Source organism: Rhipicephalus microplus, chromosome 2 (genome assembly GCF_043290135.1).
Source record: "Rhipicephalus microplus isolate Deutch F79 chromosome 2, USDA_Rmic, whole genome shotgun sequence".
Classification (NCBI taxonomy): domain Eukaryota; kingdom Metazoa; phylum Arthropoda; class Arachnida; order Ixodida; family Ixodidae; genus Rhipicephalus; species Rhipicephalus microplus.
In genome coordinates this window covers 190632847-190648350 of record NC_134701.1, presented here as the reverse complement: position 1 = coordinate 190648350, position 15504 = coordinate 190632847, and the positions used below count along the sequence as shown (strand labels likewise).

The 15504-nt window shown below is 43.0% G+C and overlaps 1 protein-coding gene across 1 annotated transcript in view; it reads left to right on the top strand.

The window, feature by feature from the left end:
• LOC119169627 (solute carrier family 13 member 2-like) overlaps window positions 1-15119 on the top strand; it is a 51242-nt gene extending 36123 nt beyond the window's left edge. The window contains exon 13 of the mRNA XM_075882724.1: window positions 14973-15119. Within this exon, the coding sequence (XP_075738839.1) occupies window positions 14973-15119 (147 nt within the window). The remainder of the gene's footprint in view (window positions 1-14972) is intronic.
• The last annotated feature ends 385 nt before the right edge of the window (window positions 15120-15504 follow it).

The following is a 15504-nucleotide window of genomic DNA, read 5'->3' as shown; positions in this document are numbered from 1 at the left end:
GCTCCTATAGAAGGGGTCAAGGATTTAGAGTACTTCATGTTATAGCATGGTAGAGCTGAAAGCTGTCCTGTTGAAATAAAATACTGTGTTTAGAAAAAGCCAAGTGTTTAACAACTTCTAGCACTTCATACTTGGCTATGGGACATCAGTGAGCAGTCTCTATATGGCCCTCATACGGCGTGTGTTTAGAAAGTATGTTTAACGATTTAGAGTAATTGGTACTCTACTATGAAATAGCATAAAGCCGTCCCGTCAGAAAACAGCACACAGTCACCGCTAGTGGCATAATGCAACCAGACAGACTTACGTCGACACTGTTAACGTATGTCATCCTTCAAAGCCTTTGTCGTGTCATAAGTTAGATTAAAGATAACGTCGTTATGTATTGTTATACTTTCTAGTATTTCTTGTGTGATTTCCCTTGCACAAGAATGTTTCCTTTTTTTTCCTGGCTTTTATGCTATCGTTTTTCAACGGAACAGGAATATTAAAGTTTTGCGCTTCTCCTGTTCTAGTAAGTGGTCGCTACTTAGATTCCAAAACACCATGGTGCGATGTTTACGACTGGTAGGAATAAGGAAAATTAAGCGTTCACATTGGTCAAACTTCCGTGCGCAAAGGCTTGTCAGCAGCACAGTCGGATTTTTCAAACTGATAGGCATTTGTTTATGTGATTCTTATGTGATTCTTAAAAAGAAAACAAGAGAAAAGTGAGCCCCATAACCGTCGGCATCAGAGTGCGACACCTCAAGAGTAGGTCATGAGAGATGGGCGTAAGGAGGCATTGAAAAGAGAGGATTAAAGGTATATCAATAAGAGGGGGGGGGGGAGGAGAGATCGTGGCTCAGGGACAGCGATACCAAGAAGGGGAAGATAGGAAAGATGGACACGGTCGCAGGAGTCTGAGGACGAGACACCACTCAGCGAGAGCTCTTGTCGGCGGCAGGAGATGCCGTAGGGTGAACCAGTCGGCCAGAGCTGCGCGGTCGGCGGAGATCAGGGGGGCCCAACAGGGAGCGAGTCTCAAAAGACGTTTGCTGCACTGGTTTCATGCGAAGCCATACATATTTCCTATCTGCTCTCCCAGTCAGATTTATTTCACGGTCTTTCATTTTTCTTCTCATTTTAGGTTTTCCTTTTTTAAGGTTTCTTCTTTTTCTATTTTTGTCTTCTCATTCTTACTCTGGCTGAGCCACATACGCTTTTTCGCGCGGACTTTGTGGTGGTCAAGTGGTAACTATAGTGAAATTTAGTCCGACACGCGTGGCGCATATCCGCTCTAAAGTGTGTTAGGCTTCCTGAAAAAAAAAATGATCTTGACCTTGAACAGCTTCACCAATATACCATGCAGAGGCCACAGGACGGATGTCGCGTCGCATTTATTGTTTCGCGCTCGTGTACACCTTACACTTTTTCCTGTCTCGGGTGGAACTAACTTGCCCGCTTAGAGAAGCTTGGCCTGACTTATCACCTGTCAGTGCAGCCAGTGCGTGGACCACCGACTTTGTAGCGTAATGAGCTCACAGAAACCAACTTTAGCAGCAAGCACGCAATCAGGACAGGCCACATGCTGTAGTGGTTTTTCGGTACATAGTTTTCTGCAACATTTATTACATGTATGTCCGGCTCTTCAATCATTCGGCGATCATGGGAATGTTGCGCAATACGTGGATTTGCTTCGTGCTTGGTCTTACTGTTTGTAACGCACTTTCCGCTTATTGTTGTGTTTCCGCTTTCATGTGAAATGAAATTTTGACATTTTTGAAATTCAAAAGGTTTGAATTAGCCAGTCTAACGTCGTCAAAGTAGTAAAGTGCGATAGAACACCTTTGTAAACTTCACCTCATGACGAAGCCACTACATGACGTACAGAGCCAACTGAAGCAGAAAAAAAAGGAGTTTAGAGCAAATGCGTGCATTATTCCCCACTCACATGCTGGATTAAGCGTCCTGCGATGCAGCTCGTGAAGACAAGCCAAATGTTCTTGCAGTTCTTCATTACGAAACTTTATAATTCATTCTACGTTACCCTGATCTCATGGCCAAAGTTGACTGCGCCCTATGAAACTTCTGCTCTACAAGTTTCCGCCTCCAGTTTATTCGATTATGACTCACCTCCATCTAGCTAAACGTTTTCTCGAAGGAACGTTATTTTGCATTAAATCTATTTTGACTCTGCCCGTAATTTTGCTGTCGCGTCAAATAAATATCGAGATTGTAAACGCGGCAATAAAAATTTGGTACGTCTGCGCATACTTGGGGCTGATGAAATGCATGTTAGCCATGTCGTACTAAACCTGTATTGAACCTTCAAAAGTGCATTCAGTGGCAGAGCGTATTGAAGTGGGTATACAATGCGCAGGTTGATGATATAAAGATATGTGGGGTTTAACGTCCAAAAACCACCATATGATTATGAGAGACGCCGGAGTGGAGGGCTCCAGAAATTTCGACCACCTGGGGTTCTTTAATGTGCACACAAATCTGAGCACACGGGCCTACTACAGCATTTCCGCCTTCATCGGAAATGCAGCCGCCACAGCCGGGATTCGATCCCGCGACGTGCGGGTCAGCAGCCGAGAACTTAGCCACTAGACCACCATGGCGGGGCTGGGCAGGTTAAGTATATAGTTTAAGAAGGCGTATGCTACGGATTGCTATGTGTAGACATAAATTGTCAGTGCAACAAAACCTACATTAGGCTTCCTTAAGTAAGGGTCCCGGGGCTCTATGCAGGGTAAGCTGAGTTTTGCAAAACTCGGGATATTCCCGAGCTCTGGTGACACACCCTTATGAACGAGCAAACAGAACGAAAAAGTCAAATCCACCCTTCAGCACGCTGCGTTTGATTGGTTACGATGAAACCAGTCACCGCTTCAAGGACGGTCGACTAAGTTGGGCTGTGTTTGCAAACTAGATGCATCATCTTTCATTTGTTTGTCGTTCCACCGAGTGCAGATGTGCACTCATGCAATAAAAGTGCCAGAAACCTTTTGTGATGGTATGTTTTAAAGGCAGGGGTGTTTAAATTTATTTTGAAGCTTTTGTATGTTGTACTAAGTCTGTTTTTGAAAAATCGGCATGGTGGCCTTTGAGATCAGTACTGGCCGAGCGTCTTAAAACATCGCTACTGCAGCTAAATCCGGGGCCACTTGTTGGTCTGCACATTCTAGCGGGGTCACGTGTCACCGTGTACGTTCAAGCACGCTGATCAGCCGGTGCACGTCATCTTTTTTGTCATTGCCTGCTAGCACCCGAGCACGTGCGCCCGTTTAAATAGCTATTTGGCTTAACGGTATACTTCGCAAGTTAGACCAGGGCATGCTATGACCAAGCTAACTACGCCAAGTCATGGTAAGGCCCAGGTAATTACGCCACAGTTTAAGAAAACCATGCTGACGAAGCCATGTGAAGCTAGAACTGTGCAAACTAATGCATGCTAGTTGATGAGCTAACTAAACTATGCTAGCACGTTTAAAAACCCCCGCTGGTCGAAATTTCCGGAGCTCTCTACTACGGCATCCTTTATAATCATATGGTGATTTTGGGACGTTAAACCCCTCGTGTCTATCTAACGTAACTATGCTAATTACCTTAACGGTAATTATGAGCACGCTAAGTTATGCTAATGACATCTTACTAACTGATTGACAATTAGTATCCTGCTGATCAATATTACGTTTATTAGCTACATACTATTCATTGCCTCATTAATTGCGTCCGGAATAATTGCATTTTAATTGAAGCCTTATCATTGAAGACAAGACAGCTCAGTGTAATTGTCATTAAGCCTCAGTCAATTAGTTCAATCAAAATACAGACAGAGCTGATGCGGTCTTCACTTCGAAGCCGATGACGCACATGAGTAGACGGCCAACTTAAAAAGCTGCAAGAAGCTAGGCTATCATAAGTTCCTCCATGGCTCCAGCCTTGCACAAGTAGTGTAAGCTCCCCAAATTATTTATTTACAAAAACATTGACGGCAGATCCACGAGGTGAATGATGATGAGATTGGGCGAAGCTCCTGGAAGTAATACTGTGAAATTTTCTTCCGTTAATTCGCCTGGCGATATGCGCGCTTCCTAGCCGCTTCCCAATGTCGAACGTTTTCAATAACTGCTTCGCGACGTTGACGTGCTGTCTCAGCCTCTTGTTCCCGTACGGAAGGATCTTGCCGACGCTGACGTGCCACTGCAGCTTCTTGTTCACGTACGGTGGGATCTTGCCGACGCTACCTTGTTGATGTGGCTTCTTGTTTCCGTACAGCAGGATTTTGCCGACGCTATCGTGCCGCTGCAGTTTCTCGTTCACGTACGGCGGTATCTTGCCGACGCTGCCTTGCTGATGTGGCTTCTTGTTCCCGTACAGCAGGATCTTGCCGACGCTGCCTTGCTGATGTGGCCTCTCGTTCCCGTACGGAAGGATTTTGCCGACGCTGACGTCCCGCTGCAGTTTCTTGTTCACGTACGGCGGGATGTTGTCGACGCTGCCTTGCTGATGTGGCTTCTTGTTCCCGTACAGCAGGATCTTGGCGGCAACTTCGCGCAGCTTCCCGGCGCGCTTCTTCCTCGCGTGCTCTCACTTCAGGGTTCTGTCTGCGAGCGCGCCTTTCGGAATCCTTATCCATACCAGCACACACCGACGGCAACGAGCATCGGCAACTACAAACCTGTATTGATATGGTTTTGATTATAAAACCATTGCTTTAGAAAACACCTGGCGTCTTTCGCTAAGCAGCTGGAGTCTTCTTTTTGTTTTGCTTTAGAACCATCTGGCGTCTTTTCGTTTTCTTTTTAGAAAACATCTGGCGTCTTTCACTGGTTTATTTCATTATTCAACGGCGTTTTGGACAAAAAATTTTTATTGTTTAATCACGCACAGGAGAAATCTAGGCAGGCACTACCTTGGAGGTAAACAATGGCTGCTACTGGAAATGAGAGACAGCAGAAGTCGGCCTTTAACACTTCTACTTCTACTAACGTTTCCTACTGGAACATGCCAATGGCTGCTAATGGGGAATGAGAGACAGGAGAATTCGGCTTTTAGTTGATGCGCACGCTGCGAATTTTTTTTTTAAGTGTGAATACACTTTATAAGCGACCCCAAACCATCCACTGCCGTCGGCGGCGTCCGCAGTATTCTCTCTATCTTTAAAAGAAAGAGGACTTGGCGGGCCACAGCGCTGACGCTCTACTGTAGCGCGACGCTCTACCGAATAAGCCGCGGACGCGACGCTGATATTAGTGTCAGTAACGCGCATTATACCCCCTCCCCCTTCGCTCGCTCCTCCGCTCTCTTCGCTCGCCACAGCTGCGCGCGCACCCCTCTCTCTCGCGCGCCCGCCTTCTCTCTCAGTCTCCCGTCGAGAGCGGGTTGTGCAATGGATGTCCCGGAGGCAACGCTACCATCTGGATATAAGGCGCGTTACTGACACCGATATCAGCGTCGCCAACGGATTTTAACTTTACTCCCCCTCATAGCATCACCCCGTGCATTCGCACTTAGCCATGTTCACCCTCGGGGAAATGCTTGGGAGTTTTATTGTTCGACAACGCACAGGAGAAATCTCCCACCGGCACCACCTTGGAGGTCAAAACGTGAGACCGGTTACACACTACGACTACGGCTACGACTACGAGGGACGAACGGTTGCCGCTATAACCCTTACGGAAACGCCATACATGGCCCATATATAAGTTATATCTGGCCATATATAAGCATATATGGCAGCATATGTGGCCATATATAGGCATATATGGCAGCATATGTGGCCACATATAAGCATATATGGATGTATATCTGGCGGAGTCGGTTCATGTATGGGGTTATATACGGCCATATATGACGCGGTTGGCCCATATAAGGAGTCAAATCTGGCTAAATAAGGCACGGCCACACCATAGATAACATATCAAGTGGATCCTTATATGTGGAAGTGCTCTCTTATTTGGGATGAACCACGTATATATTTAGCAACGTGATCACACTTTTATGCGAATTGTAATATATAACAATTTGTACACAAAGCTGACCTGCTTGTTTTTCATAACAATAGGAGTATTAAATATACATGTTGTTTCTGCCTTGCAAAAAAACCGAAATTTCAGGTCAGCTTTGTGTACGTGATAGTTGCAACTCAGTTGAATACATATATGCATGCATTCGTGTAATTTAACTCGTGCATTTTTCATAGCATTTAGGTTTGAAACAATAAGTTGCAATTAATACGACGTAAATAATGTATACAAGAGCATACATGTTTTACGAGGAAGGAATCGTGTCAAGTCACAAAACGTAATGAAGCTTCCGAACCTCGCTATTATTATAGAGCAATCCTATATAGTATTATGTAAAGACAAAATGCATGCAACTTATATTGTTCACATTAATGCATTGTTTAAAGTGGCAGCAAGAAAGAGTAATTTCAATGCACTTTTAGCTTCCACATCGGTGGACAAAATTTCTGATTATTTGAAAGTTTTGATGGCTATATGCTCCCTTCATATAACAAGATTTCTCTTAATCCTGTTGACCCCTCATATGCGATTGCTTTCAGCAGCCATTTACTATAATTGCATGCGCAGTGCAATGTTTAAGAAGTATTTTCAAAAACAAAAAGAACTTACGTGAATGCAACTTGCAGGCACTATTATGATTACATTCCAAGATGGAAGTTGTACTAATTTATTGCAAAAATACATCTTGCGTTTCCTTTGGCTACGTATAATGTTCCTGGCTGTGCACATAGTAAATTTATCGAAAATTTTATGATTGCACAAGTGTACAAATAATTTAGTGTAATGTTTGCAAGCGTCAAATAAATCTCACGTCATAGACATGTACGTTAAGAAAGGTGCAACTGACTCACACGTGATACATATTTAATGGACCATGTAATGAAATGCTGGAGCTTTATAGCAACATTTAACGTAGGCTGCCGAATTCACAAAACTTCTATTTTGTGTCGGTGTGTCATTACTTAGTCGAGGTCACTAAAGCGCATGTGTCATCATCAGGATTAGCCTAAACATTGCCTTGTGAATACAATTAGTATGACACATTTTTTGCGGGCTGGCGTGATACCTAAGCCAAACTCTACATTATGTAAACAGCCCCTTGTTGTGCAGGCGCGTAACGATTCAAACTGCTTGCGAACATATCCTTTCAACACCAACACGGTAGTGCACTTACTTATAAGATATGTATGCCGGTACATACCCACCAAACTGCGCAAGTGCACACTCACGTATAGAGATTCATGGGCACCCGGACACTGGCATTTCATTCAATGTGGCTAGATATTTTCGGCCATGTCAGAATGATATGAGTGTATTATTATTATTATTATTATTATTATTATTATTATTATTATTATTATTATTATTATTATTATTATTATTGTTGTTGTTGTTGTTGTTGTTGTTGTTGTTGTTGCTGCTGTCTTTCGCAAAACGCCCAACAGCAAATCCATATGCTGTCATACTGCGTCGTTATGTAAGTTTTCTTAGATCAGTTATCTTGGTGTTCTTTTTGATAGCATGCTGAATTTTTTCTACTTGCATTAAATGTGCTGCCATGCGAGGCCTTCATTCTCTTCCTGTTGGCTCAACATCTCGCGAGAATCCGGTTCTTTTACAGCCTTCTACAAATTGTACACCGCGATATGTCGTGGTCAACTTGACTACATATGCATATTTGATTTGGAATGGCCTTGCTAAATCCAGCAGTAGCGCCACTGAGTGAGTCCAGAAAAATTTCATAAGTATTTACCCTCATCGTTTCACTAGAATCCTTTCAACACTGCTAGAATATTATATTTGCCATCAGTTAACGGCCGGCAAAATCGCGCTGAGCTGTTATTTCTTTACAAGCTAGTTCAGGGTGAGATATTCTGCCCTTCTCGGTTGTAATAATTTTGAAACTCCGCGTAAGTTATCGAGAGAGAATCGACCGTTGCATGTACCTGCCAGCTTCTTTCAACACTCTATCCTTTACAGAATACAGAGTCTATCTAACGTCAACTTTCTCAATTCGTTATGTTTTTCATAGTCTACAGTCATTTTTTTTTGTCAGTGAGGGCTGCCCTGTCCTAACGTAGCTTTGCACATGCACAGGTTCTTCCCTTTTCCGTCTTTCAGGAAGCCTTCGCCACGGTTATGTATATTCTACATTATTTTTCAGTCCTATTCCATGAATATCTACTCTTTTATTTGTTGTTTCCATTGTGCGTTGATTTCTTTTCGACTGCTCGTTTTCGCTCTTTTTTTGCATTTCTGTCGACAGTCTGTAATGTATTGTTTGTTTTTGTTTTCTTTTCGCGCGCGCCAGCATGAAAGACCCTATGGTTGTTCTTGGGTAGGTTAAAAAATGATTGATTGATTATTGGTTGATTGAATATTATTATTATCATTTTAAATGCTTCCGAAATAAGATGAAAATTCCGCTGAAACGCGTCTTCGTAGCCAGCGTACACGAAGCAGCGATTTCAGCTCCACGGAATGCCTGTCTCAAAGGTCTTGCAGGTGCAGCTTTCAGGGCCCGCGGGAGGAAGTTGAAGTCCATTGTTCGAAAAAACTCGCCTGACTGCATTGGTTGCAAGGGGTGCGCACAGTAAAAAAAATACAAAAAAGGGCGCCCGTCGGATGAGTGGACACTTCGAAGAAAGTTGTTCGAAGAAGCGTGGCGCGTAGGCACCATGTAGCCCTGCCGTACGTGGCATACAACAGTCTGCCGACAGTCGACACAGCAGAAAAGAGAGTGCCGCGGCCCATTTCAAGTAACGACGAAGAAAATAGTTTGCACAAACATTCAGTCGTATGGTAATAACATTGCGTCAATAATAGTTAAAAAATGAAACGTCGTTCACGAATAAGCTCAGGAAAATTTAGTTCTAGTGAAAAGTGCGTAAATCGTTGATCTCAAGGAGTAATGTAGTATCCATTGCAATATTCATTGTCAAGCCTGCGTGCACTGTATCCGTCCGCGTCATTGTTGTTTTTTTGCTCGCCGGAGTGGGTGCCGTGCTGATCGAGTTTGTTAATTTTCATTCATTTTGCTCTTATTTCGTGTTCAACTACTGCTCCAATTTACACAAGATATTCGCGCAGCTCTCAGGAATCTACTTCGCTGTACGTGGCGAAATTGTGGACGGACGTGGAAGTGTTTTTGTGTGCGTGTGCGTCTGTACGCTGCTGGATTGGCGATCGTCAACTTTTCGTGCGAAAAGAAAATGGATACCCACGCTTGCGGGCAAGCGTTGCTTCAAAACTTCTTCCTAAAGCAGTACGAATGCACGTGGTGGCTTTAAGGTGTGAATAGGTTATCAGGATTAACAGGCTCCTTGAAAGACAAGTCTCGGTTAAATGTTAAGGTAAGTTCATCATTTTCATTACCTTCGCACGTTGTTCATAAATATTATGATAACTCGAAAACATACCACATTGCATGCTTGCTGAGTAAATAACTTTATGCTAATCGTGGTTACGTCATTAGGCTGTTTTGTTTAAGCGATACGACAACACTTTCTTTTTTTTTCACTTGATCCAGACAGTGCTCTATTTAATCAAAAAATCTACGCCAGGAAAATGTTGGTTTCGTGCCATTGTACTTTTTATAAATATATTGATGTAAATATACTGGTGTCTTATTTTTCTCATTTTAACGCTTGAGGAAAAACCAAGGATAAATTACAACTTGCGCAATTACAAATAAAAAAGAGTTGCATATCTCAAACTCCAAGGGTGTCATGAGATTTATGAGCCCACGTTTGAATTTGTCTTGCGTTTGAATTTATCTTTCTTCGTCTACGTTCTACTTGTTTTTATATTTACGTGTGTTTTGATAAGGACGCGCAGTTAAAATTTTGTTGCTAGTTTGATTCTTCAAAGCAGGGTGCTATGTCACGGATCCAAATGGAAAAACTTAAGAATAGCCCGTAATTTAGTTTCCGCCATCTACAACCAGGGTGATATAAGTGTAAATTTGACTGCAATGCGTATATCACAGGCGACATTATCGTTACTGATGTCGCAAAATCGCGTGGTTATCTTGAGGAACTGCGCATACCCGCATACATAGTTACACAAAATAATGTGATGCCACGTTTTAATCCGTGAGCACTGTAGATAGTTTTACGCAAGCCGACAAATAAACTGGTATGATGCGTTAGGGCTTGCAATGTGTGAAAAAACTGGGGGACCGTTAAGCTCCGTTTTTCACAGTTGAACGTGATAGCAGTATCGATCCTGTTTCTTGTGCGTAATTCAATCACTTAGTGTGTACTCTTTATTGCATGATGCTACTTGAACAAATTTAATTGTGGAATAGTACTGTGTAATTGAGAAGGTTGAAAGTGTCTCAATGAAGGTTTCGCACATGGCTGCATTTTGTGTAAAAAAGGGGTAACATAGTTTAAAGAACAAGAAATATTATGTAATTACTAAGTTGCGCCAAAAAATTGAAATACAAAAGGAAGACACCTAGACGCAGCACCCACTGACAACTGAAACATTGTTGGAGAAAACAGACATACGTATATATGCGGTTACGAGAACACGTGCGGTGAAAGAAAAGGATTAGATGAGCAGACAGATTATATAAATGATGCGCTTCCAGGAAAGCTACCTCAGTAGCAAGCAACATAAGTGAGAGTTACGTGACACATGAATCCCCAGCTTTGTTTATAAAATACGCCTCTCCGATTTCCCGCGCTATACCGTGCCACTGAATTTAGCTTTAACTACCGTATTCCAAACAAGGGCGCGCAGCCACACTCTCTACAATATGATGATTGGTTAAAGAATGGTTGTTAATTCCTTTAAAGAAGCTTTGTGATCTACAATTATATAAATAAATTCTAAATAATACTTCCCACACGACAGCGCAGTGCCGTCCACCACACGATATCCACACTGTGAAAGAAAATGATCAGATGTCTGCTCATCTAATCATTTTTTTCCACCTCACGTGTTGTCGTAACCGCATACATATGTCTGTTTTCTTCAATAAAGTTTCAGTTGTTAGTGTGCGCTGTGTCCAGGTGTCTTCCTTTCGCACTTCAAATTTTTTCGCGCAACTAAGTTAAGATCAAGTACCAACTCGCCCAGCAGAACGTGCTTCTCAATATAATGTGTGTAAAATGTTTTAGAACTTTATGCACCCACTACGCAGTCGTGAGGAAATACGTGCAGTAACCAGTGTGCCTTTTGTAATGGTTGGCTGTCTTTAGACCGCGAAGTCACGTTGGTAATAACGTGTTGTGATGCTTGATGACAATGCACGCTTGTATCATGCAATATAGCTGCGATATTAAAGGTGTTGTGAAACCTGCATGCAGGATACATGTATTTATTAAGCATGACAGTTATTTTCCTTGCATTTACAACAAGAGGAAGTTATTCATGCTTTATTTCCAAGCAGATGCATAGCTGTGTTGTAGAGCACTTGCATGCCATGCAAATTGCCTGCATGATTTCGATCATCACTCAAACCCGAAAATTTATAATATTTGTTTTATTTGCATTCTCTCAATTTTCGATCATTGACAAGACGATTTTTCATGGAGAGCCACCGATGCCTACACCGGAATTTCTGCAGAATGAGCTCTTTACAACTGTTACGTTAATGACGCATTATTGGCAAAATGGAAAGCGGATTACGTTTACAAAGTACATTTTTAGTGTCCCGTTGGCAAGAAATATTGTTAAATGCCTCCGTTCCCACGCGCACAGAGACCTATAGACACCAGTTTTAGCAGTCGTTCTATAGGTCATTAGTCACAATACTTGTACATAACAAGCTTGCATGCCAATCACTTTCGACCGAACTTCTTAAAAGTTGATTATCAACTCATTTAAGTTATTCAATGCACACGCAGTTCATACGGTCAATAGCAAGTCATATTTCGTTTTGACTAACTATGGACGCTCCATTGACACACGAGAAAAGTTTTAAACATAACACACTGTGAAATATATCTTTACGAAACTCAAATTGGGTTCTTTTATGCTATTTATTTTTGTCAAGTCGGAATCGATAAAGCGGAATATTTACTTGCACCGTACTATGTCTCAGACCGTGTTGACCATAGGTTCAAGATAAGAATAATCGCATGCAAGACTGACGTGTTTCAAAATCATTTGTTACCAAAAAAAAATTACAAGATGGAACCAGCTGCCTTCTAGCATTGCCTCTACACTCCCAAATATTTGTTTTATTTCATGTTAGAATTGTTCCGATTTATATGTTAGAACATGTTCCGATTTATATATGAATTTCTCTTGCAGATTGTGATTCAGGTGACTTTGATTATTTGTTTGGCTGACTATGTATTTTTTGTATTCTACTTTTCGTAAATGCTCCCCCAATGTAATGCCAATTGGTGCTGTGGGTAATGAAATAAATAGGTAAATAAAAAAGTGTCGATAAGTAAGCAATAAATTTAAGCACAAAGAATGTATCTCTTCAGGAAAAGTGGACTAACAGTGACATGTGCCCACCACAAACTTTAAATATGATGCCAAGTTACATTTTAGCAAATTGTTGTTGAGAATAACTTGAGATATATTGAGGATAACTTAATTGAACAAGAATGTTCTGGGGTATGTACTGCCTTTGTTTTGGAGATGATAGTGACTGCATGCAGACCTTTCAACAAACAGGTATATTTCTAGCTGAAGAATGATTTGAGCAGCTATATTTTTTGCCGGTGACACAGGCTGAACTAATATAGATGAATCATTTGATTGGCTTTATATAAAGGTATCCATATAAGGCCATATATGAAAGCATCCATATAAGACCTTATATGGATGCCTCTATATATAGCCATATATGGCCATATACAGCAGCACCCATATATGGGGATATGAGGCCCATATATGGCTATATCAGGATTTCAACATATCAGTTTATATACGGCCCATATATGGGGATTCCGTATATGGGCCAGATATGCCCAATTCCTGATGTAGCCATATATGGGGATTTTTATATAAGTCCATATATAGGATTTTTGTAAGGGAAGGAGCTTCGCCCCTAAAAAGCTACCGTTTAGCGTTCATCGCAACAAATGCTTGACAGTCACACCAGCACCATCACAGTCCTGAGTTGAACTCGGGCCTTCTCAGAATCAACGAGTCTTTATCCAAGTTCACGCGTCAATCAGTTTGTGCGACAGACGCCTGCGGTGGAGAACGGGTACGCCCACCACGTTTGCTCTTTCCCAGGAGCAGTACTCACGCCCAGCGGCACGCTTTATTTATCAGCTTTATCGCGCAGACTATGCACGCACACACACGCAGAAGTATAAGTGATACCACCACGTGGCTACGATGTTTCGCATTCAATTTCAACGCGCTCACGACGTTGCGAATCACAGCCGCGTTGTCGTGATGATGCGAGCACCCCTGGCGGCCAGCCGTCTTTTAGGGGTGAAGTTCCTTCGAGCGGCACCCGTTGGTCCCTCGTAGTCGTAGTAGTAGTGTGTAACCAGTCTTACATTTTGACCTCCAAGGTGGTGCCGGTGGGAGATTTCTTCTGCCCGTTGTTGAACAGTAAAAAATTCACAGCGTGCGCGTAAACTAAAAGCCGAATTCTCCTGTCTCTCATTCCCCCTTAGCAGTCAATGGCATGTACATTGAGCACTATCTGACAAAAAAGGGTTGCTACGTTATAGTCGCTGGGCGTAACGTCCCTGGTTTTAGAAAGGTTTAGCAAGCGTTGGGCCGCAGTGCCATGAAAACAGTGACCTAGTATATACCATGAACTCGAGGCGGTTAAAGGTGGGAAGTAGACACGAAGCGCAAGCCGTAAGAAAGTGTGCGTATGCCTCCTCTCGTTCATTCCTTGGAATGTCCGCTGGATGGGGGTGCTTCTATATGAGGAATATATGATGAAAAGATGCGAGATGGTGGTACTTGGAGTGTTGACAAGATGGACGAATGGACACACAGACAGATGCATGGACGGACGCACGGATGGCTGCACGGACGGATGGACGCATGGAAGGACGCAGGAGTGGATGCATGGATGAACGCAGGGACGGGCGCATGGATGGGCGTGCGGAAGCACGAACAGGCGCACACACGGACGGGCGGACGGACGCATGGATGGTCACACAGACGCACGCATGGACGAACGTAAGCAAGAACGAATGGACGGACGGGTGCTTCACCCCGTTCTCCATCATTTACTCCGTGGATACGCTGCCATTTTTTTTTATTCATCTGCGATATTTGTTACAAGCGAAACGAGCAGCTCAAGAATGCTGCGTGTGCACCCGTGTTGCCTTTGTGAGTGGCAATTTCCTGTTCAAAAGAACCTGTTCGAAGGAAGACAAACGCCCACGAACACGCCTATGGGGGGCACATGTTCAGTTGACAAGAAGATAGCGCGGCTATCACACTGACGTCGCTGCACTGATGTTAACTGTGTGGCGACGCTGACGTGTTCGCACACGCTGTTTCTTTGATAACGGCCGCAAATGTCCCACATGCGTTTCCAACGCCACGTGCTTTCTTGTAGCCATTTTATCAACGCTGCTATTCACGCGCTTCGCACTGTCTTCATGCTATGGCCACTGCAGAGCAAGCTCGAAGCGAACTCGTCTGCCGAGAAGCTCGGGCCATCCTCCATCGCACCCCGGAAATGCACTTCACATAATACTTTTAGCCGTACGTCAGGCTCTATCATGATAGCTGTGAGAGATGGCTGTGTGGGACATCTTCACTATATCTTTATGATAATGACTTTCATTGCATAATAGGACTTAAACACAAATTCTATGTCATCTTCGAAGGAAGGGTAAAATTAAAGAGTTGCGTACAGATCATGTGGTTTAAGATTATCAAACTCTCTCGGTGTTAAAGCATACACACCCACATTGCACGTCTCTTAAATCTTCTCTGAGGAATGCATGACAGGACTTGTGCTTAATTGCGTTCATTCGCACTCGTGCGGGCTTTAATTCGCAGGCGTCTCCGGGCTTCCTCATGAACATGGTGTGCGTCACCGTGGAGCTCATCAGCATCCACACGCTGGGGCCGCTCGTATTTGGAGTGCACGATTTTCCGGCGTGGGCAACGCAGAATAACACTGAGACGCCGGCTTATTCCGCATGAGCTGAGCGCTCATTAACGACCACGCGTGGTTTATCGCGTGATTTCACGTTATACTTTGTTATCAAGATCGTAATTGTATTTCGTCATTTGACTTCGTGGGGTATCTCACTGTGTTCTCTCTTTGTTTATTTTTTTCCGCGTCTTCTAGATGTTATGGTTGTAGCCTGTCGTCGCAATTTCTCGGTCTTTTGAGTCAAATCATATCGTAGTACTTCAAGAATGAAACGAACGTGATTCATTTTGCGTAAATGTGCAATAATAAAAAAAATTTGAGTGAAGCGATCCCTGACTTGCTATAAGCCCCGCTCTGCACTTGACATTTCAAAAGGGGTGTAAGAACTTAATAATGAATTGCTTGGTTTATCTCGAATTCATTTACTCAATA